General features: G+C 37.9%; 7 protein-coding genes across 7 annotated transcripts; 1 reads left to right on the top strand and 6 right to left on the bottom strand.

Annotated features, from left to right (window-relative positions):
* Nucleotides 1–9336: 9336 nt before the first annotated feature.
* Nucleotides 9337–9411, bottom strand: CBG27726 (the record flags this gene model as incomplete). Its single annotated transcript, XM_045239690.1, has 1 exon — nucleotides 9337–9411. The coding sequence occupies one exon, from the start codon at nucleotides 9409–9411 to the stop codon at nucleotides 9337–9339; it is 75 nt and encodes a 24-aa protein (XP_045099565.1).
* Nucleotides 9412–14824: 5413 nt separating this feature from the next.
* On the bottom strand, nucleotides 14825–14872 carry CBG27725 (the record flags this gene model as incomplete). Its single annotated transcript, XM_045239689.1, has 1 exon — nucleotides 14825–14872. The coding sequence occupies one exon, from the start codon at nucleotides 14870–14872 to the stop codon at nucleotides 14825–14827; it is 48 nt and encodes a 15-aa protein (XP_045099564.1).
* A 635-nt stretch (nucleotides 14873–15507) lies between these two features.
* Nucleotides 15508–15561, bottom strand: CBG27724 (the record flags this gene model as incomplete). Its single annotated transcript, XM_045239688.1, has 1 exon — nucleotides 15508–15561. One exon carries the CDS (start codon nucleotides 15559–15561, stop codon nucleotides 15508–15510), a length of 54 nt encoding a protein of 17 aa, XP_045099563.1.
* A 441-nt stretch (nucleotides 15562–16002) lies between these two features.
* On the bottom strand, nucleotides 16003–16335 carry CBG27723 (the record flags this gene model as incomplete). Its single annotated transcript, XM_045239687.1, has 3 exons — nucleotides 16003–16018; nucleotides 16041–16134; nucleotides 16296–16335. The coding sequence occupies 3 exons, from the start codon at nucleotides 16333–16335 to the stop codon at nucleotides 16003–16005; spliced, it is 150 nt and encodes a 49-aa protein (XP_045099562.1).
* A 30-nt stretch (nucleotides 16336–16365) lies between these two features.
* Nucleotides 16366–20361, top strand: Cbr-apl-1 (the record flags this gene model as incomplete). Its single annotated transcript, XM_045239686.1, has 11 exons — nucleotides 16366–16431; nucleotides 16929–17096; nucleotides 17668–17794; nucleotides 18073–18306; nucleotides 18448–18528; nucleotides 18582–18718; nucleotides 18925–19134; nucleotides 19184–19563; nucleotides 19609–19822; nucleotides 19871–19990; nucleotides 20041–20361. 11 exons carry the CDS (start codon nucleotides 16366–16368, stop codon nucleotides 20359–20361), a joined length of 2058 nt encoding a protein of 685 aa, XP_045095461.1.
* A 473-nt stretch (nucleotides 20362–20834) lies between these two features.
* On the bottom strand, nucleotides 20835–21050 carry CBG27722 (the record flags this gene model as incomplete). Its single annotated transcript, XM_045239685.1, has 1 exon — nucleotides 20835–21050. One exon carries the CDS (start codon nucleotides 21048–21050, stop codon nucleotides 20835–20837), a length of 216 nt encoding a protein of 71 aa, XP_045099561.1.
* A 1079-nt stretch (nucleotides 21051–22129) lies between these two features.
* CBG14610 lies at nucleotides 22130–24737 on the bottom strand (the record flags this gene model as incomplete). The annotated part of the gene is made up of 8 exons (XM_002644594.1): nucleotides 22130–22204; nucleotides 22316–22366; nucleotides 23384–23443; nucleotides 23491–23637; nucleotides 23826–23933; nucleotides 23983–24081; nucleotides 24126–24209; nucleotides 24582–24737. The coding sequence occupies 8 exons, from the start codon at nucleotides 24735–24737 to the stop codon at nucleotides 22130–22132; spliced, it is 780 nt and encodes a 259-aa protein (XP_002644640.1).
* Nucleotides 24738–25068: the final 331 nt, after the last annotated feature.

Below are 25068 nucleotides of genomic sequence, written 5' to 3'. Positions count from 1 at the left end.
CAGAACAAACCGAAACAGTTTTGCGGATCACTTTCGATCGGTTTTGGTCTCTTTCCTGAAACGTAATGGCATCCAAAGTAGTTACCTCAAAATAGAACATTCAAACGAGGGCGTTCGGATGAGTGTTGTTGAGTGGAATTGGTCGGGGAAGGGATGAGGACAAAACGAAATGAAAGCGGCGTTTTATAATTGTCCTAGTTATCTTCAACAGTACGCGTAACCACACGCAGATGCAGAAAAAAATCCCTAGTATTTCATTTTCCTAACCTTCATCCAATTTACTTACTTCTTTTTTGGCAACATTTCATCTGGACGACCAAGGCCACGTTTTCTTGTGTTAATGTCAGCAACGACGTTTCGGATGTTGTTAGGTTGTAAAAACAACTTTATGTCAAATTTTTAATTGAGTTTTTCAAGGTTGTTTTCTTTTTTCTTTTTTTTCTGGGATGAATGTTCATCATAAATGCCTTCTCCTTGAATGTCCGGTGTTCAAATTTAGAATCAAAATACTCCTAGAACGATCCAAAATAATTCTTCAAGTTTCCTTGAAAACCGTGAAACAAGTGTTGCCCCTCTTAAATCTTATTGATGGAATTACATTAGTGCACGCTCTGATGAATTGAGGAAAATTTATCTGATTTCGCGCATTGTCACCCTTCTCCTCCTCAATCGTTGTCTTCGTCTTCCTCACCTCGGGGCACTTATCGCCACACAACCCATTGAATTCATTAGACGCTCTTTATTCAAATTCCATCAATCACAAGCTGGGAATACTTTATTGTCTTCGAAAATAAATCTAGCTAAAGGTGACACCACTATTTCATACTCTTCTCAAAATCAATGATCTCCATGGGGACGTCACTACGATTTGAACTAGGACCTTCATTTTGATTTATGCGCAAAAAACGTTAGTACGTTTTTTTTTCTATATTTTTTTTTTTTTTGAGCCAGCTTTTGTCAAAATGTTGACACTATAAACTAGGACCAAAAACAATAAAGATAAATTGCAGAAAAAGTTATTTCTATTAGTTTGGCAGAAGAGTAACTGTCCCTTGTTTTAATTGTGAATAATACAAAAACCAGGTTAAGCCAAAATTAGCAGTATGCATCGTCGTGGTCCATAGCATGTTGGCAACATTCAGGTATTTTGTGGATACCCTTCGCAGCTCAGGTCTAACTTGCCTGTCGTTAAAAAATGAAAAAAACTGCATGTTCACGGAAAGTCACGTCGTTCCTCAGCCGCTTTGGCTGGACGGTTCTCCTTTACCCCCGTGAAAGTTTTGATTTTGTTTTATTTGATTATTGGTTATTCGAAGATATACGACTTCATCTGGAGCGTAAGGACTTTAACATTATCGATGAGAAAAAAGATGTGCTACAGTAATACTTTGATTCGCGCCCAGCCGGCTTTTGGAGGGATGGTATCCACGAGTTACCTAAATGTTGACAACATGTTGTGGATCACGACGGTACATACTGTCAATCTTGGATTGATCTTGTTTTTGTTTTATTTACTAATTAAAAAATGGACAGTTACTTTCCTGCCAACCTAATAACATGATTTTCGTTGTTTATGTTTTTTGAATTTTTCGTTATACTCGATTTGTTCGAAATTCAAAGCTCACAATTTGGTTTCAGACTTTTTCTTTTTCTTATTTTCTTGTTCTTCTCCTTTTTAACATTCTTGTGCTCATCACTCCTATTTTCGGCACAACTCGCCTACCCGAAAAACTTCAAAAGCGGTCGCCGACGACGACGACAAGAAAATTGGAAACTTTTTCTCATTTTAGAAGGGTCCTCCTCTTCCTTCCTTTTTCTTCCTTCTACATGTTTTCTTTTCGGAAACACACAAGTATCTATTGTGTCTCCAAAGTTCTCCAATCCATCTTCTTGTTCTATCTATTCTTCAGTACAACTCCAATGTATGTATTTATTTTCGGCGAGGGGCCACTTCCCCATTTTTTTTTTCGGTTTCCATTTGAACCCTCGGTCCGACCCTCTATTCATTGAAGACCGAATCTAACGGCAGATTATCAGCTCAACCCTCTACTACTACCACAGAAACGAAAAACTAATTTCCGAAAGACTAGTCTAGTGTGAGTGGATGTGTAAGTGAGTGTGAACCGACCCAATAAATGTATACATCTCAATTGGTTGAAGAGATCTGTTTAACGAATTTAGAACAATCCTCAGTTCTTACAAAAAGTAATAGATTTATTTGATTCAGAATCACCTGAGTAAAGCTATTTATAGTTATCAGGCCAGAGCTTCCAAGATCACGTTCTTGTGATTTGAATTTTTAACTAAATCAAATAGTCAGAGCAGGTGAAAGATTTCAGATTTATAAGCATAACCAGCCTTGTCAGATTTGTGAATTCAGATTGATCAGAAAAGTTCTCAGAAAAGCTCTTAGAAGTAGACACCTGATTAACGTATTTTCTCTGATAGAAGAACACATCTATTTTAAGCCCACCTCTAATAGTCCATTCTGATTGTTTAGTTTGTCTTCTTAGTACAAAAATAGGCAAAAAGGGGATGTCTTTCAGAAATCAAGAAAAAGCTGGAAAACTAGGACTTTTCAAAATTTTCTGTGATCTGTTTTGAACCCCACGAAGTTTTAAAAGTGATCGGACACTTGACAGCCGAACAACACACTCCTGAAAATGATTTAAAAAGTAACTGAAATTTTTTTTGTTTATCTTATTGACCGGTACTGCAATTTCTACTTATTATGTTCTGGTAATTTACGTTGATTCTTCTGATTTTTCAAATATTCCTATTTGGTTAAAATCCGAAAGCCTTCAAAATGAAATTTTTCCTTTAAAAAAATCCATCCTGAAAAGAAGGTTAAAAATATAATCCCATGGGCCTTACTTAAATGGAAAAGTCAGTGATCTTGAGAATAGTGAGGTTATGGTAAAAATAGGTGAACAAATCTTGAAAAATGCCAATCATATAAAAATGAACAGCGATTTTATTCTTTTTTTTTCCAATTCCATCTCGAAGTCTTCGCTCTCAAAATCTTACAATTTCGAATTTCAACACATTCTGTTCTCCACCCGATACCCATTCCTCTATACTTTCATCGTATTCATAATCCTACTCAACTATTATAAAAACCATCAATCTTTCTCTCGTCGAATACTCTAAAACCTTCAGGAAAAAAGAGGTCACACTTTACTTTTTCATTTCCATTATTTTCCTTTTTCCTATTTATTGGTCCCTTTTAAATTGTTACAACCATTTTTGGTTCTAGCCACAGACACTAGACGATTTATTCCTCCATTTCCCTCTACTCATCCGTATATTCTCTATCCCCTTCCACCAATTCTTGCTGCTTCCGTCTCCAAATGCAAATGACACATTTACAGCTGCCGAGAAATTGCGTTGATTCAGCTAATATGTCTTCTTCTTCTTCTTCTTCTCTTCCTATTTCACCCCCTCCTTTGCCTTTTCCTCACTTCCATTAGGGTATACAAACCATTAGGGTTCGTTGGGAAATCAACGATCATCCGCGGGTTGTTTTTTTTCCTTTCGTGTTCTCAGAATAAAAGCAAAAGCAGTTGGAAGTCATCCGACGTCCCCAGAAGATAGAGGGAAAATGAGGACGTGTCATTTTTTCTGTAGTATAGCCCTGTGATCAATTTGTTTCTGCTTCGTGCTTTTTCCTATTCCGCTTCAGAGGGTTTTATTACATCCGAGGATGAGTACGAATGTGAGCGGCTATCTTGCTATAAATCTTGAGCAACAAAAAAAAACGGAGATTGAATGAAATGAGAAAAAAATGCACAAAATCCATTATCCATTCCATTTTCGCAGACGGGAACATCAATCTTAGCCAGGATACGTTTTTTTTCTCCTCGCAGAACTACTCCAGGGAAAATAATTTTCGTATTTTCTTGACACTTGAGGTCATGCCTATGCAATTTCGCGCTAAATACTAAAACGATTTTTTGCTCTACGCAAGAGAAAAAAACAAGCGAGAAAATAGGTGGCGAGTTGACTTCCTTGAAAAAAAGAGGCAAAAAAACTGAAGAGTGTATGTTGTGTGTAGAAGACTTCGTATTCTTCTTCTGAATACAAGCCCACTACTTGTTTACTCTGATTTTCAGAGTCTCGGGACGCTTTCTTCCATTTTTTTTTCTTCTTTTCTCCCACACATGAGGCACATGACTACTTTCTAATACATATTTAGTTTTACAGATAAATTTGTAAAAATTATTATTTTTAATCTCAAAAGGGAAGGTGAGTCAAGAATTACAGAAGCGTACATCTTGCTTCATATGTTTCTTCTAGACCGGTGATTTTTTTCTGTCTCAGAAAATGGTCCCAACAAAGAACTATATTTTCAATCTGCTTTTTGTAGCATCAAAAATAAATTAATCTGTTGTTGAACATTTCAAATTATTGTAGGATTTAATTAATTTCCCTTCACTTAGTTCGTACTTTCTGTTAGTCTAAAAAATTATTAAAAGTTTAATCCTCTATTTCACTGAATGCATTTTTTGAAATTCATTGAGAGAAAACTAAATATTTAGTTGTAACATTTTTGCACTTTAATGCCAGTTTCGAATAGGATCTGGTTTTCAGGTATACTTTCGATATTTCTTTTTTTTCAAGTTCATCCTTTAAGGTTTCAAGCCCTAATCGAAAAACAACACAAATTCTCACTTCAAATAATATAATCCAATTACCACATCATAGCTTCTAGTAAAATCATTTTGCTTAAAGTTTTCAGTTTCACGCGTTCTTCATTGAATTTCTTTATTTCTGAAAGAAAGAGCCATTTTTACATTTCTGAAGAATCAAGTATGCATTTCCAGATTATTTTTAGTGAAAAATCATTTGAACTACTTTAAAACCTCTGGGACAGAGTACTACTAGAACCGACAACTTTTAGCAGATATACTCAGTTCCTGTACAATTTTTGAGAAAGTTGTCAACCGTAAAAATGTTCGTCATACTTCGACAAACGTTCTGTCAGTTGACTACTTTTGATATCCTTCAAAAGAAGGCATATTATTACAGTTTTTACCAAATAGTCAATTGTTTGTTTATTTTTTGATCACGAAAAAAAGGTCAATCGGATATGAAAACTAATATAAATCGAACGAATAACAGGTATCGTAAAACCAGTATCGGTCCCGTAATTCTATTGTCCCGTAGTTCTATTGTTCCGAGGTATCTGCGGAAAACCCTTTTACTACAGGGGCCCTTCAATTAGAGGGAGCACTTTTGTTTTTTTGTTCATTTTTCTGAAAATTTCATCACATTAAGCGGTGAATTTGCGTTCACAATAATATCTATCAGTTTCACCATAATTGAGCAAATTTTCCATCGAAATCTGTGTTTCAACAAATTTCTGAAATGTTTTTGACTGAAAGCGTACGGAAATTTCTAATTTAAAACAACACATTTTGAAGGTGGCGGTGCTTTTACAGGTGGCCCTTCTTTTTTTCCGAGCTCCTCCCGGAGGTCCAGGTTTTATGGATATTTTTGATAATATAAAAATGAAAATAACCGCTGAAAAAATATTTTTTTTGTATGATTAAATTAAAAAATTTATTTAAAAACATATTTTCAAATTTGATTAATTCTTGCTCTCACTTGTAGTTTGTTTTAAATCCAACTTCTTTTAATCGAACAAAGTTCACTTCTTCAGTTTTTGAAAATAACATTTCATTGAATTGAACTTTTCAAAATCACACGTTTTTGCTTCAAAAATTGCTCACTGAAACCGTCTGACTCGTTTCATTTTTTGAGTTATTCTTCAGAAGCCGAATATAACAAATCATAATCCCACGTTCGCTATAATCCAATTTACCACGTCACAATTTTTTCAAAATCTTTCGTCTGAAATCCCCAGGTATGCCCGTTCCATTCTTCCTAAATCCCTTCATTCTTTCTGGACGCATTTCCTTTTTTCTCTATTTTTTTTGCTTTTCCTGTCATTCACTCTCCCATGCATAGGTCACCGCAAAGACTGACCCCATTCCCGAGCAAAGCGATTTTGCTTAGCATGCCCATTTTTTTGCTCCGTCAAAAAGTTCCCATACAGTCCCTTGTCTTGCTCTTTTTCTTCTGAAAGAAAATTGCAGAACCATTACTCGTCCTCAAATAGTCGTGTCGTCTTCCATCGTTTTCAAAAACTCACCATTCGTTTTGTCATATATTATTTATTTTAAAAAATGTGTTCACCCCTCGGCTTTTCATTCGCCATGCACTTTGCATTTGGTGTGTTTACACATTTGAAACATCAAACCCCTTCATTTCAGTTAGAAATGTGAACCAGGAACGAATCTGATAGAATAGATCTGATCTGCTGACGTTGTCATCTTAGATTTGTACCCCTTTTTTGACATGATCCCTAATCAGAATCCGTGCCCTGGCACCAAAATCTCATACGTAGAGCATGTTTTCGACTTGGTGCCAGGCACCGGATATCCGTCACTAATCCGTGACAAGATATCATGGAAGGATTGTTCTGATCTTCTTTACTCGAAATGCTTCGATGAATCTCGAAGTTATTTAAACATCAGAAAGAAGAGATCTAACAAAAATTATAAGATTCGATAATCAAAGTTTAACATTATAAAATACAATGTTAGTACGGAGCATAGCAAATCATCGAAAGTAAGATTGTGACAATTAGAGATTCCAGTGCTTTTCAGACAAAAAATGCATTGTTTTTCTGGTTTGCAAAAATACCCTGCAAAACACGGAACTTCAAGCTTAACTTGATAAGACAGGCTGAGTTTTATGGCAGTCTGGAACAAATAAGTAATAGGCTATTTTCACAAATTTCTCGGAACGGTTTTTGAAAATCTCTGCTGAATATTTTCAAGGTTTTCAATATAGTATCCAACATTGGACATGTAAAAAAGTTTGAACGCGGCTATATTTCATACATGTCGTCTTTCGAATATTCGTCTTCTCACATCTACATCCGCTTGTCCTTTTTGTATCCCAAGGTCTCACTTTTTTCGAGAAGACTAATTCGTCAGCCATATTTCACTTTGACAGGAATCCATCTCTTTATTCTTTTTTTTTTGAAAAAAACTCTTTGAGATTTTGTATTCACTGGCCTTTCAAAAAAAAAAAATATTATTCATTTCAAAACGGAGCTTTCTAAGATTTTCACAGCATATAATTTCGAAAAAAAATGTCACATCATTTTTTTCCAAGTTCCTCTGAAAAATAGAAGACGTGAGAGCGTAACGATGGCCAAAGAGTGCTCATTGCTACCTGGCTCTTGTTGGTACCGCTATCATGTCATTGAAGAAGAAGTAACATCCGTGACATTCCGAAGTATTTGTAGTTTTGAAGTTGCATCTTGTTATTTGTCATTTTGTTTGATAATCAAGTAAAAATTTGAAAATGTGCCAATATATTTTTAATAGCACAAGTATTAATTCAAATGCATACAACCATCTGAAAAAGTCAATTTAATTGAATTTTTAGCAAAAAAATCAAACTTCATTAAGCCAAGGATGAAATTTTTTTCTAAAAACGATCTCAAAACAGTTTTTTTTGACAGAATCGTCCTCTAGTGTGGAGTTTTATTTATTAAGGAGAAAAGCCATCTTGAAAAATGATGATTTGCTCTAAAATTTCGAAATTTTCAAAAAGCGGGCCGGCCATGTGTAATTTTTTCCGGCCCGCTTTCAGAAAAATCTCGGCCCGGCCTCGTCCGGCCCGCGGGCCGGCCGTCTTTTCCACAAGTTTGATAAATAGAAATAACGACTTCGAAAAAACAAAAAATAAATAAAACGAATCTACAACCATATTCTTATCTTTGAAAGATTCTCCAATCGAAATTCAGGTCAGTTTGATAATTACGTAGATTCTCCGGAGTAAGGTCGGAGAGGCGGGATTCAGGTCGAAGAGGCGTCTAAATTCCCAAATTTTGGAAAAATACAAAAGTCAACGAAAACAATACCGTTCTCCAGCCCATTGAAGTTCATAAGACTGAAACAGTAATTCACTCCTTTGGAATATTTTTGGTTTTTTTTTCGTCAAAGATTATTAAGCTACCGTTAGCCAAGAATATGAAAAGAAAACAAAAATCAGACATTAGTTACTTTTTACAGTTTGTAAATTTTTGATATTATACATTTTACAATGAACACGATAAATGTGGTTAAAATGTGAGATTAATAAACAATTTTGGGTCAGAGTTGATAGTGAGCTGTTTCATTTCTAATGGTACCGTAAAGGGAGTCTCAAGAAAAATGAGGAAGTAATACGTCGAAATTCTAAAACACCTACATATTTTTTTTTATTTCCGGTAATTTTTTCTGAAAACAATGGCTGCTCAGCTGTGTTATTGTCCGGACCTACCCCAATTCTTGACAAAGAAACACTCCAAAATTCCACGTACACACACATACACACAATGTCCTCACATCTGTTCATTTCAAACAGGAGCAGCTGGACGAGAACTCCCTGCGACTGTTATCCTTCAGACCAGCCGCTCATTTGATTCATCTCTCTCTTTGCCAATAAGTAATCCATCCATCCTTCTTAGTGTTCTCGCACTCTTCATTCCACCCATAAATGTCAATGAATGTTGTGTTGTTGAACAACCTCATTTCTCGCACCATTACCCCCTTATTCACTGAAATTCAACACAGCACATCACCCATTCCCCATTCCTTCTCCTCATTCTTATTGTTCGGTAGCTAAATACGGGCGACCTTTCAACTCGTTTCATTCTTTTCTTCCTTTTAAAAGTTTCAACGGCGTTTTGGTAATTAGTTATCCTTGTATCCGGTCTGTGACAAATGGATGCCTCGAAATTTGAAACTAAGATCTAACATGAACAAACTTTTAAACAATTCAGTATGTTCCAATTTGAATTTTCCAAATTCTTCGGCGTTTCATTTATGCAATCTCGATATATGAGAAAATCCTCAACGCGTAATCCAAATAGAAGGCAACCGAAAGGTCATTCGGGGCCAATGACCGCAATCTGAGTTTGTTCCTGCTGTCCTACCCGATCGTTATCATATACATAACCCTGCTGTCTAGAACGTTCCGTCATCTTTTCTGCCTTCATAATCTCTTATTTCATTACCTTTTTTCTCAACATTCTCATTCCCTCTTTCTCTCCCACACTGTTCTATTTCCACCAATATTGTTTGTTCCGTTGTGAGAGTGAGAGAGCTCTACCAGAGGTAATGCAGCACACACTACGGAAAGCAAACATTCAACCTGACTCTCCCCTATGACTTCGATGCTGCCTTTGTGAATACTATAACTTTATTGATCGATTTTGTCCAACTATATACTAGTAGTAGCCGGCTCACAATTAGATGAATCATTCATCCATATATTTCAAAGAATCTCCCCGCATTTCCTGATTTTCTCTTCCACTATCCCTTCATGAGCTTCTTCTTCTTCTTTTTTCATCCACGAGCTCGGTGAATAATTCATAAGAAGTTTTGAATATAAAAGAGGCTACATTCATAATACTCTTTTTGAAAATTTCTAGATATTTTTCACTCTTTTTTCATCATCATCATCCTCTTCCATCTCATTGGATTCTTTGAAATCCCACCTGTGGGCGTATTGCTCGGATTGTTTGAAATTAATTCTAATCTATCTTCTCAAATCGAAAGAAGTTCCGTCAAAAGGACTGGTAAGAGTGACCATCTATTCTCAGATCAGAACTTTTTTAGTTGTCCAAGGTCGCCTTGTGTCCTCATTTTCGAATGGATCCTCTGTTTCAAAACGACCTTCTTGGCAAACTGATCAAATCAAATTTTTAATATATAATTAATTTATGAAATCTCAGATCCATCGAGTCTTTTGATTAGCAATAGGCAAAGAAAGTAAGAAAATGCCCGTATCCATAATAAGGTCATATTTTATTATTCCACGGGAATAGGAGGCCACGGACCACAATGACTAATGAGGTGACCCTTCTTAGCCGGATCGTTTCTGCGGCTACCCCACTTGACCCGGCCTATGCAAATCTCCGAGCTTTGGTTCAAATTAATACCTTCTTTTTTGAAAAAAAAAGTGACTTGATTGTTACTTGACAGACAACTTGACAAAGAACAAACTGCTGACAGCTGAAAAACAAACTAGAGGCTGAAATTGAGCTTTTGCATTTCTTTTTTTCCATAACAAACATCTGTAACGCTGATGTTGTTTTTTCTTTTGTCACTATGTTATGTTCCCATGTTCTTCTTCTTTATTCAAACATCTTGGCTTTATACTTTCTTCCCAGAAGATGTTTCAAAATGCTAGCACATATTTTGCTCATAATCTGAAACGATGTGTGTAATATATGCATGTATTTCGCCCTGGCACTATTCAAGCTTCTCTCACACCCCGCGCAGTGTTGAGAAAAAGGACGAGAGGGAAATCAATAAAAATGTGTCCATGTAACGGGAGAGAGCAAGAAAAGAGACATGCTTTTGGTGGTAAGGGTGGTGGTGTTGTAGACGAGCCCCGCTACGCGACAGCAGGTGCTCAAACTCGCTACATCGCATCCTTTTTCATTTAGCCACCACCTTCGGTTCTGTTGTTCCTTTTTGCCTTTGAAAGCGCAGATGGCGTTAGACCTAGGCCTTGGAATTGTTAGTGGTTTCATAACGACTGTCAGAATGAATTAAATTAAACCGAGATGTATTATCTACCATCTGCCATTTTCATTTCATTCGAAATTTCGGTTTTTTTCACTTCCTCCCTCTTTGAAACTTTTTTTGAAATCAATTCCATACATAAATTATTTCAAAACTTTCCCGCTTGATTTGCATATGACTGCCGCCGCCTAGCTTTCATGTTACATAGATTCCCCGTTCTATTAATATTTTCATGTTTGTTTTCATCGTTAGCTACACAGAAAAAAGATACTCAGAAATGAGAAGAATAAGTCCATTTTATTTAGATATCATTCGAATTTCTCATCATTTTCTGAGAAGTCCAGTAGATGAAAAAAAAAACAATATCTGGGGGTGTGCGCGTTCGGGAAAAATGAGTCGACGCATTTCAGCTCATCTTTCAGTTCCTTCTTGGATCACTTTGCATTTCATATATTTTATTCTGATGCCTTTTGTTGTACTCGTAACAAAAATGCTTCCTTCTGCCCATCATTTGAACTTCGAGGGCGTCCAGAACACCCTAATTCCCCATTCAATTCTAATTTTGAAGCTCTAATTCAGAATTTCAGTTCTTTTTTCTTATTTCATTGAAGCCATTTCTTGTTTCTTACCTACGTGATTTTGATCTTCCTTAATTTTTGTTCTCCACGTCACAATTATGGCTTCTTCCTGTTCATCAGCTTTCACGGAGCCGAAAATATTGAAACACTAATTAAATGAAGCCTCACGTCCGTTTTTCAAGTGTTTCACTTCAGGTGTACGGTAAACATACAGAAATGCAACTGAAAAAAGCGGGCCGCGCAAATGTTTAGAAAGGAGAGAAGAGGTATTGGAAAGGAAGGAAGCGTTGAGTCATCGTACACCTTCTTCGCATACTGTGCAATGATTTCGTAACGTTCCTCTTACTGAGGAAAGCCATTGAAGTGATCCGAAAGACTAGTTGTTTCGAAACATGGCGTAATTCTCTGGCGCCAACTATTCCAACTTCAACTCCTCACTTAATTTTTCATTTATAACTTTCGTTTTTTTCTATAACCATGCATTTCGGAACGATGAAGCGTAAATTCTAGGAAAGAGCAAAAGTGCACCTTTTCATCCATCTTCCTGATTTTCCTTTTTCTTCCTTGAATTTCTTTTTTGCATTCCTGAAAAATGGTCCCCTTGAGAATTGCTTTCGCAACTTTCCTTCCTTTTTGCCTTTCGTTTTTACAACTCCAATTTATTATCAATCATTAAAGAAAGCAGGAAACACCATCGCGAAAACTTTCCGGTCCACAACCATGATTTTCAGTTTGTTGAAATTTTAATTTCTTCTCCGAGGATAGTGGTAATTGAAGAATAATCTTGTGACTATTTTTCAAGATTTTTCACCAAAAATTGAACGAATTACTGATTTTGATTGATCCAAATGTCATTGTTCGATGACTATTTAATCTGTCAATGGCCCACTCGAGTTTCAAGTTCAGTGTTGCTTTTTTTAAAATTTGTTTATTGATCAGGTGAATAAAACATTAGAGGGCAGGACATGCTTTGGCAAATTTAGTTTGAGAAAGAAAAATAGTGTGAACAAGAGTGAGAGGTGTCACATTTGTTCGATGGCTCATATTTCGTGCTTGAATGAGTCTGTGACTTGTTCTATGTGCAGAAATGTTCTATGTGCAGAGGCTCTTTGAAAATTTCCATCATGTCACATTCTCATGGCAGTTTTGCACTTGATATCTATTGGAGTGGAAGTCATTAACAAAATCTGCAATTTGTCATATCTTTTTGCTCTCCTGCTTCAGAATATTTCTGTATATTACTGTAACAGAACTGTAATTTTTGAGCAAGTCAAGGCTGTCAAACGGACACTATGCAAATTTTGAAAACCTCCGAGAAGGTTATATGAGTGTCACAAAAAAAGTGGCAATTCATTTGACGCTATTCAAATGGAAAGTTTTTTTTTCCCGTAGAGGCGGTGACTCATTTCTCTCCCATCTCCCTCCCCTTCCAATTTTAGTCATGCCATTTTTTCGGATTTTTTTCGGTCCATTTTCCTCAATTTGTACAGTCAACCAAACAAAAAAAAACATATTGCCATTCGCCTCTCGACTGTTACAGTTTTAGGGGAATAGTTCAAAATAAATTCGATAGCAAAAAAAAGAAAGATGAAAACCCAAACAGCGGGAGGTAAAAACTCCCGGGTATACGCATTGAGGCAAAAATACACATAGCGAGGGAAAAGTTCGGTATGCTAGAGGGTGAGAGAGAGTTGGAGGGCATCACCATAGTGTTGTCCAACCAACCGCAGAACCGGTTGGGGCCTTGGCGGCCCTCTCCGCACCGACCACAGTTGAGAAACGACCCATCCCCAATCCAATGCACCTCTTTCACTCTCTCTCTCATTTCATTCTATATTTCTTCTTCCACCTCTCTTGATTATGTACTGTATATTAGCGATGATGGAAAAGAGGGGGGAGGCATCGGTCTCTCTAATTCCACCACACACACTTTTTTCTTTCTCTCTCATCATTTCTCACACTTCATAGGTCTCATCATCAACCACAGTCCCCGATCGTAGTGTTTTTTAAAGTGATTGATTTCATTTCTATTGTGTCGTGTTGTTGTGTTTTTACTTTCCTTGCACTAATTTCCTGGTTGTCATGGTAATCTTTTCAAAACCAAGCGGATTCAAGAGAACCGTATTCTTCAAAACAAGCTTCTTTTTGCCCAAATGAGCCAAACATCGTTCTCATCCATTTCTCGTGCTTTTAGTTAGTTATGATTTTTGTGATGTTTGGATGCTCTGAATTTAGAATATAGATGTTTGAAGTCGGTTGCAAGATGTCTCCGGGGGCTGCTTCTGAAAGAGTACGCATGGATGGCTCTTCAGAAATAACGAGCTCAGAAAACATGACAAAGAAGCAACTTTTTGTGAAATCATTGAGTTCCTTGTTCAAAGAAAATATTTTGTTCCAAAAATACCCGACAACTTTTGAAATCATCTAATATTTGGTGTCATATCACATCACCTTGTCATCAGTCAATATTATACCAAAAACACATTTGCAAACATGTTCAGTTCAATTGATCGATAGATAACACGCGATCTAAATTTGATAATACTAGCTTTCATCTTTTTCACTCCCGACTGTTCTTATTTCTGTAGGTTGATTTGTCCTTTAAATTACAAAAAGTCAACCGGTTTAGTCAGTTCAATCAGTCAGGCAGAAGATATTTCATTTTTCAGTTACAGTAATCACAACATTTGTTTTGTGGTTGCTCAACAACATCAACATCAAAAGTTAAAGTTTCTTAGAAATTTTAACATTTCTTAGAAACTCAATGTCTTACCTTTAATTTGTGAAAGTTTATGTTGCGGTCTGAAAAGGTCTTTTTAAATTCTTTTTGAAAAACATTTCAAGACCAAAAAAATATGTTGCTCTATAATTAAGAAAATGTTTATGGCTGTCCGTTTTCGATTGGAATGTTAGCTTTTTATGTTTTTAAGGTTGAGAAGAGTGACTGTCAAGCGGAAGTTATAAAACGTTTCCGGTAAAAAAGCACACGTATTCCTTTGAAATTGAAGCTTAGAGCATTTTGACAATCCAACGAACAGGCTAGACAGGAAATTGTGCATTTTTTTACTTTTCGTTTGGCCTACTGTCTCCGGATGTGGTTGTGCCAGACTTCTGGGTATTTTGCGGTTATGTGGGTGTTCCAAACTCCAACAAGGGAAACTAAGCACATTGTAAATTCAGGTTTTGTTAAAAAATTCAGAAAAAGGTTAAGAGTAGATTATCTAAACACCTCTGAAAGTTTTAGAATCACTAGTTTCAGCTACAGTACCAAAAATCGTGTTTTCAGCGTAAAACAAAAATTTTTAAAGACGATTTTCCCAATTTCTGGGATGTTAGAATTTGACGGATTTCACATTACAAACACTTTTCAAAAGTGTCCATATGAACTATTCTAAACTTATCCTACTCATCAAAATCTGGGTTTACGAAGGGTCGGAAGTCCCTTTTGATAAATTGGTCCTGCCGATATTGTTAGTGGATCCAGTATTGTTAGTGGATCCAGTGAGTAATCTACAGTACTCTCATGTTTTTCGGGTGTGGAGATGTCCTTTCCAAGATTTCATAGGGCATGTTATTTGTTCTTTAACCCAATTCTTCATCTTGGAAAACAGATACAAGGAAAATTCTGCAAAACATTTTGTAGTTTCGTTCTCATTATCTCAGTTTTTTCTCCTCTAATCCATGCGACCAATCACGGCCCATCTTCTCACCAGTTGTTGTTCTCACTTTTTTCTCTTATCTCCTGATAAGCTCTCGCAGTCTTCTCGCAACTCGACCAGAACGCTCCACCTCCTGCTCATGGGCTCCGCCCCCTTCTCCCTCTTGCCTTCTTCGACCGACAGAGCTCACTTCACTCTTGATGTTCTCGCCTTATCAACGCCACCTTTTTTTTTCAAAGCTGGCAGCGAGTGTCCCTCCCCCCTCTTCCCTTGTCCCACTTTTTCCAACATTGGAAAAAAATATCAAATATCTAGTGACACTACTGTTTACATAGCGTTTTGCGTAAGCTGTGCTCTTCCCTCAAAAATTTTCATTTTTCATCAAAATTTCTCTCACATCGAGGATGAACATTGAGATTGTGGGATCTCGGAGAGCAAGTACAGTATCAATGTTGTTCTCCTATCTTCATTCCACATCTCACATCCATCTCGTCCTGGCAAAGTCTCTAAGTTTCTAATCTTATTTAGAGCTCCCCTCCCAGCTAACCTAGTTTAGTTTTTTGTGCCCCGCTGCTCTTTTTCTTTGTACATCCTTTCTTCTATTCTTCTGCTCCTGCAACAAAACCGCTTCTTCCTTCTACTCCGGGATCGATTTCGGCATTGAACGATAATTGGGTTTTAGGTGCCTGAATGTCGACGCAGGGAGCTCCCAGAGCCCCCGTTTCGCCTCATCCCTTATCCAAATCTAATGGGTTTCTGTCTCCCATTGAGATATTTTTCTTAGAAAAGCTCAAGATAAATGAGAGGACGGGTAGATGGGAAAACAGAATAGAACACCAAAGAATTCTGAATTCATCCTTTTTTTCACTCAAATGTGTCTTCCTTCTACTCATACTTTCTCTACTTGCTCCATCCATATCTCACACTTCCATCAATCTACCCGATGCAGAAAAAGTTCAAAACTGATCCCCTTCATCTATTTACATCTCGTTTTGGCAGTATGATGTGTACATACTCGACTTTGCGGTAGGAAAAAGTTTTAAATTGTTTGCCCTTGTGTATCAACCTACCATAGTCTGTTTTCATTCCGTCATAAAGTCCTTTTCATCATCACCATCTTCATCGTTGTGTTTCTATCAATCTTGCATTGTAATTTATCGATTGTACCCATCATCATTCTCTACGTTCGCTTTTATCATCTATCCTTCCACCCGTAATTTGACGCTGTCAGTCGGCTGGCGCTTCTCCCCCCATTCCAAACTTCTCCCGCATGATGAAAAACTTTCTCGCCTCTTTTCTCATTTCCTTCTCCTCCTCATTTCTCTTTTCCACCATTAATACCAATTCCGAAGGTCTGATCTGATCCGAAACCCTCTCTTTCATGTCAGTGCAGTTCCAAACGGAGGTCATAAAAGGCCTATATCACTCTTTTTCAATTTCACTATTCGAACATTCTCCTCAATTGCTTTTTCTTCGTCTTTTGAATCTTTCCACATTGACCCACATTCATACCAATACAGTCGTTTTTTTTCAGCCATGACGGTGGGTAAACTATTGATTGGCTTACTTATACCGATTCTCGTCGCCACAGTCTTTGCTGAGGTATGTTTATTCAAGCGGCCAAATTTCAATGACTCGGAACGTTCGGAGAAAATCATTGATTGGTTGAAAAGTCATATGAGTGGCATTAGTACCAAAAGAAAAAAGAACTGAAAAGTTAGAGATAAGTATTTGATAAGGAAATTCTTTTGATGCTGTCCTTGTGATTTCTAATATGGTGTGATTAATGATTGTTCAGGATTTTGGGTTGAGAGAGAGATAGGTCGTAACAAACTAAAAGTTCGCAAAATTGGATAACTTTGATGAATTGCCCTTTTCCGTTTTGATCCTTTTGGCTCTCTGGTCTCTTGAGACTTCTGTTAAAATTGATTCCTTTTTTAGTATGTATACTAATAATATGTATTTGGCGGAGTAGAGTATGGGGTTATTAATCCGATTTCTTAGTAATTGCAAAAACCAATCAAAACTCAATCAGATTGCACACAAGAGCACAAGTACCTCTTGAGTACCATTGAGCACCATCGAAAAATTTCTTGCAGAGTTCCCCAGGAAGCATCAAGAGACATGAAAAGTTCATCCCAATGGTCGCATTCTCGTGCGGCTACCGTAACCAATACATGACCGAAGAAGGCACATGGAAGACCGATGATGAGCGTTACGCCACCTGTTTCTCTGGCAAACTTGACATCCTCAAGTACTGCCGCAAGGTGAGGCTGGGATGGGGGATTTCTGGAAAAGATTCTGAATGTGTAATTGAAACAACAAAAAAATAGGCTTCCAATTCTTTTAATTCGAAGTTTTTTTTCTTTTTTCTCTCTTTTCTTCTTTCAACTAATTCAATTGAAATTGGTGGGGTCCAAACAAAGACAGAAGAATCAAGAAAAGCAACATAAAGGCAGTCCCACAATCAAATTTTTAAACAACAAATCGTTCTTTGGCGTCTCCAGCTAATCCTACAGGGATGTTTTTGGGAATCTTCCAATGAAATGTTCCGGATGGCAAGAAACAAAACAGACATATATAGCAAAACGACTGAGGGTCCACAAATATTCTTCCTCGTGGTCTTTTTCTTCCAGAAAAGGCGTAAATTTGAGTAAGGACCTCCGGTCTGGGTAGTCCCAAGGGGACACAAAGGCAAAGTTTGAACACGCGACTCGATTCTCACACACGAGTTTCGGAAGTCGTCGTCGTACACCAACATATTTCGCAGTTTGTAAAATACTATGAGGGGACGAAAGTCAGCAGCGAACAAGTGACAAATCTCTTCTCTCTTTTCAGGCTTATCCAACCATGAACATCACCAACATTGTTGAGTACTCGCATGAAGTGAGCATCTCCGATTGGTGCCGCGAGGAGGGATCGCCATGCAAGTGGACTCACAGCGTTCGACCATATCATTGCATTGGTGAGTTGTTAATCCATCAAACACTGACCCATCACGTATCCCATTTAATCCATCTGGGGGCAGCGCCTATGGCACGGGAGAGTAGATTAGTTTTTTTCATCGCCTTTTCTTTATCTTTTCTTATAATGAATTTCTGGTTCGAATCAATCTTCAGTGAAAGGGAAAATAGAAAATTGATGCGTTTCGGTTTTGTTCTAAAAGGAAAAAAAAGTGAAAACCGAGAGTATCCATTGGGGACTTGCCAATGACACAAAACCGAACTTTTAATGGTTTTGTAGATGGAGAGTTCCACTCCGAAGCTCTTCAAGTCCCACATGACTGTCAATTCTCGCACGTCAACTCTCGCGACCAATGCAACGACTACCAGCACTGGAAGGATGAGGCCGGAAAGCAATGTTCTGGAAAGAAGGCCAAGGACACCAAGTCAATGATTGTTCGATCATTCGCCGTTCTTGAGCCATGCGCCCTCGACATGTTCACCGGTGTTGAATTCGTCTGCTGCCCCAACGATCGTAAGTGGAAGGCCATCAAATCTATGATAGGCTGTCATTAGATGATTCATCTAGACTAATGTCATGACAACCTACAACTGACTAGAATTGAGGGGACAGGGGATTAACGGAAAACATGAGAACATCAATCTTTTTTTGCAGAAACGAACAAAACTACGACCGAGGACGAAGACGACGACGATGATGACGATGACGCTTATGAGGATGATTACTCAGAAGAATGTAAGATAAAATGACCCATGGGGAAGTTAACACCCTACTGATTGCGTTTTCAGCTGACGAGAAGGATGAGGGAGAGGAGTCAAGCGCTCAGGACCCATACTTCAAGATTGCCAACTGGACCAACGAGCATGAAGACTTCAAGAAAGCTGAGACTCGTATGGATGAGAAGCACAGAAAGAGAGTTGAGAAGGTAAGATTATTGCAGATTTTGATAATCCTTTGGAAGAGTGTTGGAAGAGTATAGGATAAAGTCAGCTGATTTTTAATACCACTTAGTAAAATTGAAATGACTTGATCCATGATAATTCCAATTGCAACGTCATCCTCTTGTCGCTAGAAATTAATGTCAACCACACTCAATAAGAAACAACAAACATCAACACCTAAATTGTTCAGGTGATGAAGGAGTGGGGAGACTTGGAGACCCGTTACAACGAGCAAAAGACCAAGGATCCAAAAGGAGCCGAGAAGTTCAAGGCTCAGATGAACGCACGTTTCCAGAAGACCGTCTCTTCATTGGAGGAGGAGCACAAGAGAATGCGCAAGGAGATTGAGGCAGTGCACGAGGAGCGTGTTCAAGCTGTGCTAAACGAGAAGAAGAGAGATGTAAATCTAATTTTCCAGGGAGACATCTCATCAAATTGTATTGTTTCAGGCCACTCATGACTACCGTCAGGCTCTCGCTACTCATGTTAACAAGCCAAACAAGCACTCTGTTCTTCAATCCCTCAAGGCGTACATTCGTGCTGAGGAGAAGGATCGTATGCACACTTTGAACAGATACCGTCACTTGCAGAAGACCGATCCAAAGGAGGCCGAGGGATACAAACCAACTGTTCTCCACAGACTTCGTTACATTGACCTCCGCATCAATGGAACTTTGGCCATGCTCCGTGACTTCCCAGACCTCGAGACACACGTCCGCCCAATTGCTGTTGCTTACTGGAAGGACTACAGAGATGAGGTCACCCCAGACACTGACATTGAGGAGACCGACATCGAATCTCTTCTCAAGGAGGAAGACTTCAACAAGAAGTTTGTGTTAGGTAGTCATAACAATCACTAATTTCTAATTTTCAGCGCCAAGCTTGACGTGAAGGCGCCAACCACCGCCAAGCCAAAGCCAGCTGAGACCGACAACGCCAAGATTCTCCCAACCGAGGCTACTTCATCATCTGACTCTGAAGAGGAGGCTGATGAGTACTACGAGGATGAGGATGACGAGCAAGTCAAGAAGACTGACAAGTCGAAGAAGGTCAAGGTTGTTGACATCACTCCAAAGAAGCCAACCGAGGTGAGATAGAAGGCTTATGGATCCTTGAGCCAATTGTAATGATTTCAGATCAAGGTCACTCTTGAGCAAGAGAAGAAGTCACCAAAGTTGGTTGAGACCTCCGTTCAAACCGACGACGAGGAGGATTCATCTTCTTCATCTTCATCTGAATCTGACGAGGATGAGGATGTGAGTACAAATAATGGCCTAGAATAAGTGTCTTACTAATTTGTTTTCAGAAGAACATCAAGGAACTTCGTGTTGACATTGAGCCAATCATCGACGAGCCAGCCTCGTTCTACCGTCACGACAAGCTCATTCAAGACTCGGACGACGAGAGCTCCGCTTCCACCATCTTCCAGCCATACGTGCTCGCCTCAGCGATGTTCATCACCGCCATCTGCATCATCGCGTTCGCTATCACCAACGCTCGTCGCCGTCGCGCCATGCGAGGATTCATCGAGGTCGATGTCTACACCCCAGAGGAACGTCACGTCGCTGGAATGCAGGTCAATGGATACGAGAATCCAACCTACTCCTTCTTCGACTCTAAGGCTTAATTGCCCCCGTTCCCTCTCAAAATCTCACACACACCTCTAAATATACTCTACCGGACTGACAAAACCCCCCAAAAAACCAACTTGATCCATTCTCCAAATCTCAGATACAAATTTAACTTTTTTCTTTTTCGAGCAATATCCCAAAAATTCATTCCCCCTCTCTTTCTCTCTATCAAACCATCCATCAAAAAATAAAAAGTTGTGAGTGTTAAACAAAAAATCATTACCCATACCAAAAAGTAATCATCAAAATGAAAACTCTGTCCCCGTAGTTGAATCGTCATAAAAACCACCAAAAAAGAGAGCACATTCTCCTGATTGGTTGTGCTTGTTTTTTTGACACAGATCTATCCGTTTCACACGAACTATATAAATTGAATATGATTCACGTGTTTAGTATTCGGAAGCACCATCCTCCCCGTTCTGTACACCAATCACACACCTTCTTTATACTTCTTCTTTTCTTCTTCTTTCTACCACTTTAATCTTTTTTCTCTTCTGTCATTTATTTTTTCTTTAATGAAAACACTTTCTTCTAACCCACAACACCACCCCGATCTTGAAATACACCCTATTTCTTGTGATAGTCCTATTATGCACACTTCTCTCTTTTCCCTCTTTCTGTCTCTCTCTCTCTTTCTATTTTCGAATTTCTTCCATTCCCAGTTTATATTATGGAAAAGAAACATTTGGAAAATTGTATTAATAAAGAAGTTCGTGGAAAATATAGAACTGTTGAATCTCACTCCTCTCCCTCTTTTTTTCTAAAATTGTTTCCAGAAACTTCTATGTGTTGTTCTTTTCTCGCTCGTTCAAATGTCGTGAACTTCTATGTGTTGTTTTCTTGAAATTAGTGCAATTTTCCGAAATTGTCCCGGCCTGGAGTTAGGAAATTCTGGACAACCTGGCCCGACACGTTGCAAGTATGCATTTTCGTGGCAACACCTGTCGTCGCCAATTCAAGAAATGCAGTTTCTTGAAATGATCTGGAATAATAAATTTTGAAAATCTATCAAAAATAATATAACTAATACATAGATCGTGTTAGATTTGAAAAAAAGTTTGATCCGGGGAAAATTATTTGATTTGAATAATTTTTGAGAGTGTGATTCGTTTTTTTTTCGAGGAAAAAATCAAAAATAACAATTAAATAAAGTTAATGGAGCGGAAATGATATAAAACGAAACAACACTCGTCATGTAATTTGTCACACTTGAAGAAAAGCAACATAAAGGCAGTCCCACAATCAAATTTTTAAACAACAAATCGTTCTTTGGCGTCTTTTGTCACACTTCAGCGAGATGTGCAGAAATTTATGCGAAATCAAATTTTCAAAAAAAATCTAACAAATAGTGCGAACTCTAAAAATTGCCAAAAAATGCAGTAACATATTAGACATCGTCTATTTCCGGAAGCTTTTAAATTCTCGAAGAATTATGAAGTTACTACCGAAACTTGAAATTTCAACCACCCTCTTGAAAATTTCGGAAACGAAAAATTGAGAAATTTAAGTTTTGGCGGGAATTCATTCAAAAATCAAGCATATTTGATCAAAAAATGTACTTTTTCATTATTTTCATGCAATTACTATTTTATAGCATTCTAACGAAAACCGTACATTTTTATTTCGACAGGTCATTCAAGAGTGATTGTCATGTGCAAAAAAAATCAATACATTTTTATTGTTCAAGAACACAAAAATGAAAACACCACGGCAGTATAGAAAATTTAAAAAAAAACTTAGACAAAAAGAAACAATATTCATATCTTAAACCGATTCAGAGAAAATAAAATCCATTGAACGTTTAGTATTGGTCGTTGTTGAATGCATCGATCCCGGTCCCTGAAAATCGGAGATTTTTTTTGAAAGTTGTGGAACGAAATCAGTTAATTCGACTATTTGTAATTAATAGTTGAGGTTTATCTAGTTCTGGAGAAACTTCAAAAGTCTTACCGTTTGTTGTAATGGGACGGTTTTGTATTCCTTTCCAGTGAAGGGATAGTTCTGAAAATATTAGGTTGAGCAAAAAGTCTTTGTAATTTTTTTTGAACCGTCATATCTCAGCTTTGATTTAACTTTTTATCATTTTGTTTTTTCTATATTGTAGTACCAGTTTTGCATGCTTAAAAGATTTGTTAAAGTTACCGACGGCGTTCATAAAGACCCTCCCGTTTTGACGGATTCACTAAAACCATTTCGTTGCGACTTAGCACATTCTCGGCTTACTATGAAACGTAGCACTAATTGGGTTGAGAATATTATCACTGGGGACGAGTAGAAAAAGACAAAGGGTCCCGGCCGAGGAAACCGCTAAAACGGGCACCGAAGGAGAAATTCACGAGAAAAGGCTATATTTTCCATTTGGTAGAAAAACTTCACGAGAAAAAGTTATATTTTCCATTTGGTAGGAAAGTGAAGGCGTTATCTTCAGAAGACTTCTTCTAGACGGCATCACTATCAAGGAGGACCTCAGCAGCACTCAAACGAAAATAGCATTCCAGGCTTATCAATTAAATTGCCCGAAAAATTCCAGCTTGTTGATGATTCATGACAGAGCAAGACCACCAACTACTTTGAAAACCCGTCAGAAGCTCGAGATACTCGAAGTCAAGATCTTTTGTCATTCATCGTATTTACTAGACCTGGCCCTAACTGAATAGCAAATAATCCGTTCCTTGAAAAATCTCCTTGTTAGGCAAAAGTTCCATGATAGAAAAGATGTAAAAAAGGATGGATGACGTTTTCGCTTCCCAGTCTACCGAGTTCTACGCTAATGGAACCGCTCCACTTCCATCGCGTTGGCAAGTAGTCATGTACACTATTGGTGAATATATCACACATTGAATTCCGTGTTCTTTGAATAAATTTTGTTCCGAAAAAATTCAAAAAATTACAAAGACTTTTCGCTCAACCTAATAATTTATTTTACAGCCACCAACCACTTCTTTTTTATTCTCTAGCTATATGAAACTAATTTTGGTTTTCATCGAAACTACCCAAATTCTGTGGTTTAATCCATACTTCTCGACGCTGAAGAATGAAATCGAACACGTAGACAATGACCATTAGGAACTCAAGCACCTGAAAAAACCAAACTCGTCAAATGCGAGTTACATTCTCTATTTTACCGCTGCAGCAATCCACTGTCCCCGAATATGTCCCCGGCCTCGTCCTTGATAATTCACTTCTCGATCGTTAGTCAAAATTGCCATCCAAGTGCCCAAGATTCCGGCAATAAACATGAAGACAATCCCCAGAATCGCGTAAACCTTTTCCTGAAGACACAGAATTGAGAAGTCCACTTTATTCGAAGGAAGTCGATAATTTCGATGTCATTTTCCAACAAAAAACCTATTTTTGAGCCAGAAGCAATTTATACATATCCTCCGTTTTCCTATGCATAACAATTAGCGAACGGGGTAATCACCCTTTGTTCAAAAAGAAGAGCAAGTCTAGAACTCACCATTGGTATGATGACATGAGGAATCCAACGATGAGCGTTCAAAGCGAATCCCAGAAGAATTAGTGCACAAAATATGGAGAGTCCGAGGAAGATCACAAGAACAAAGAGCTGAATTTAGAAAAAATGGAAATTTAAAAAATTTAAGATTATATCGGACTTGTCCCATCGCAGTATAACCAAAGACATTCATGATCATTGTACACGCATCTCCACCACATGTGATTTGTACCAGCCACTGAAGTACGAAAAACATGACCTGGAAATTTCTGATTTTTGAATGAATCATCGAAGGTCCCAAACCAACTGAAACCATCGAAGAAGTCCCATTGGATGTCCCCACATGTTTGGTGTACACTCCACCGGCTCCGTCTCCATCACTTCAGCCTGCAATTATTTAGAACTCTTTTTTCCTAGAACAAAAATCAAATCCGGTCCTTCATCCCTTTACAGTAGCTGGCAATTCTCAACCCTTATAATTTTCTCTCTCAAGATATTATGTTCCCTCCTCTCGACAAAAAAATTATACATGTACGTGTGGGTGTGCTCACGAGGATTTGTTTTCCAGGAATCGAACAAAACGGAGCGGAGCTGCGTGCGCAGGTGAAATTGCCAAAACCTATATGATTATAATCTCCCAATAAAAAACGGGCGCACGGGGTACACGATTTGGGTTGGGTGTGCTGGGTGCCGGGTGAAAAAATGAAAAGAAGTCTTGATTGAATATTTTGAGAACAAATGTGACAGAAAAACACTTACTCCTTGAATTGGAGGTCTCTGGATAGAAGTTGTTAGAATCGGTGCAGGTTTATAGACAGTCTGTTGGTACATGGGGGAGCTTAGATAGTCTCGACTCGCACGGAACCTCTGCTCATTTTCAATATAGGCCTTGTCCTTACCGTACATGGAGGCCATGATTCTAAAAAAAACTAAATGAAAGGGGTAAAAATTAAATTTGACAGAAAGTAAAAAATTTAAAACATATAGTCAGGAGAGTTTCATAATAAGCGACAGATGGCATATTGAAATTGACTTTGAATCAATATGATTGTTGAGAGGGAGGAATTAGAAGTTCTGTTTCTTATCTCTATAATTCCCCTTGTTTATTGCAGCACTATTATCTTTTATTGATTCTTTAATGACCGATAATTTGGTAGCATCTCTTGTTAATAAAAACGGCCATGTTTGTATAATGATTAGCGCACTGTGTTGATGTTTCTGGCTGTAAAACTCCACCATCTGATTT

This window comes from Caenorhabditis briggsae (genome assembly GCF_000004555.2).
Source record: "Caenorhabditis briggsae complete genome, chrX, whole genome shotgun sequence".
NCBI classification, from domain to species: Eukaryota; Metazoa; Nematoda; class Chromadorea; order Rhabditida; family Rhabditidae; genus Caenorhabditis; species Caenorhabditis briggsae.
The sequence above is the reverse complement of the archived record's forward strand: the minus strand, read 5'-3'. Positions and strand labels throughout refer to the sequence as shown.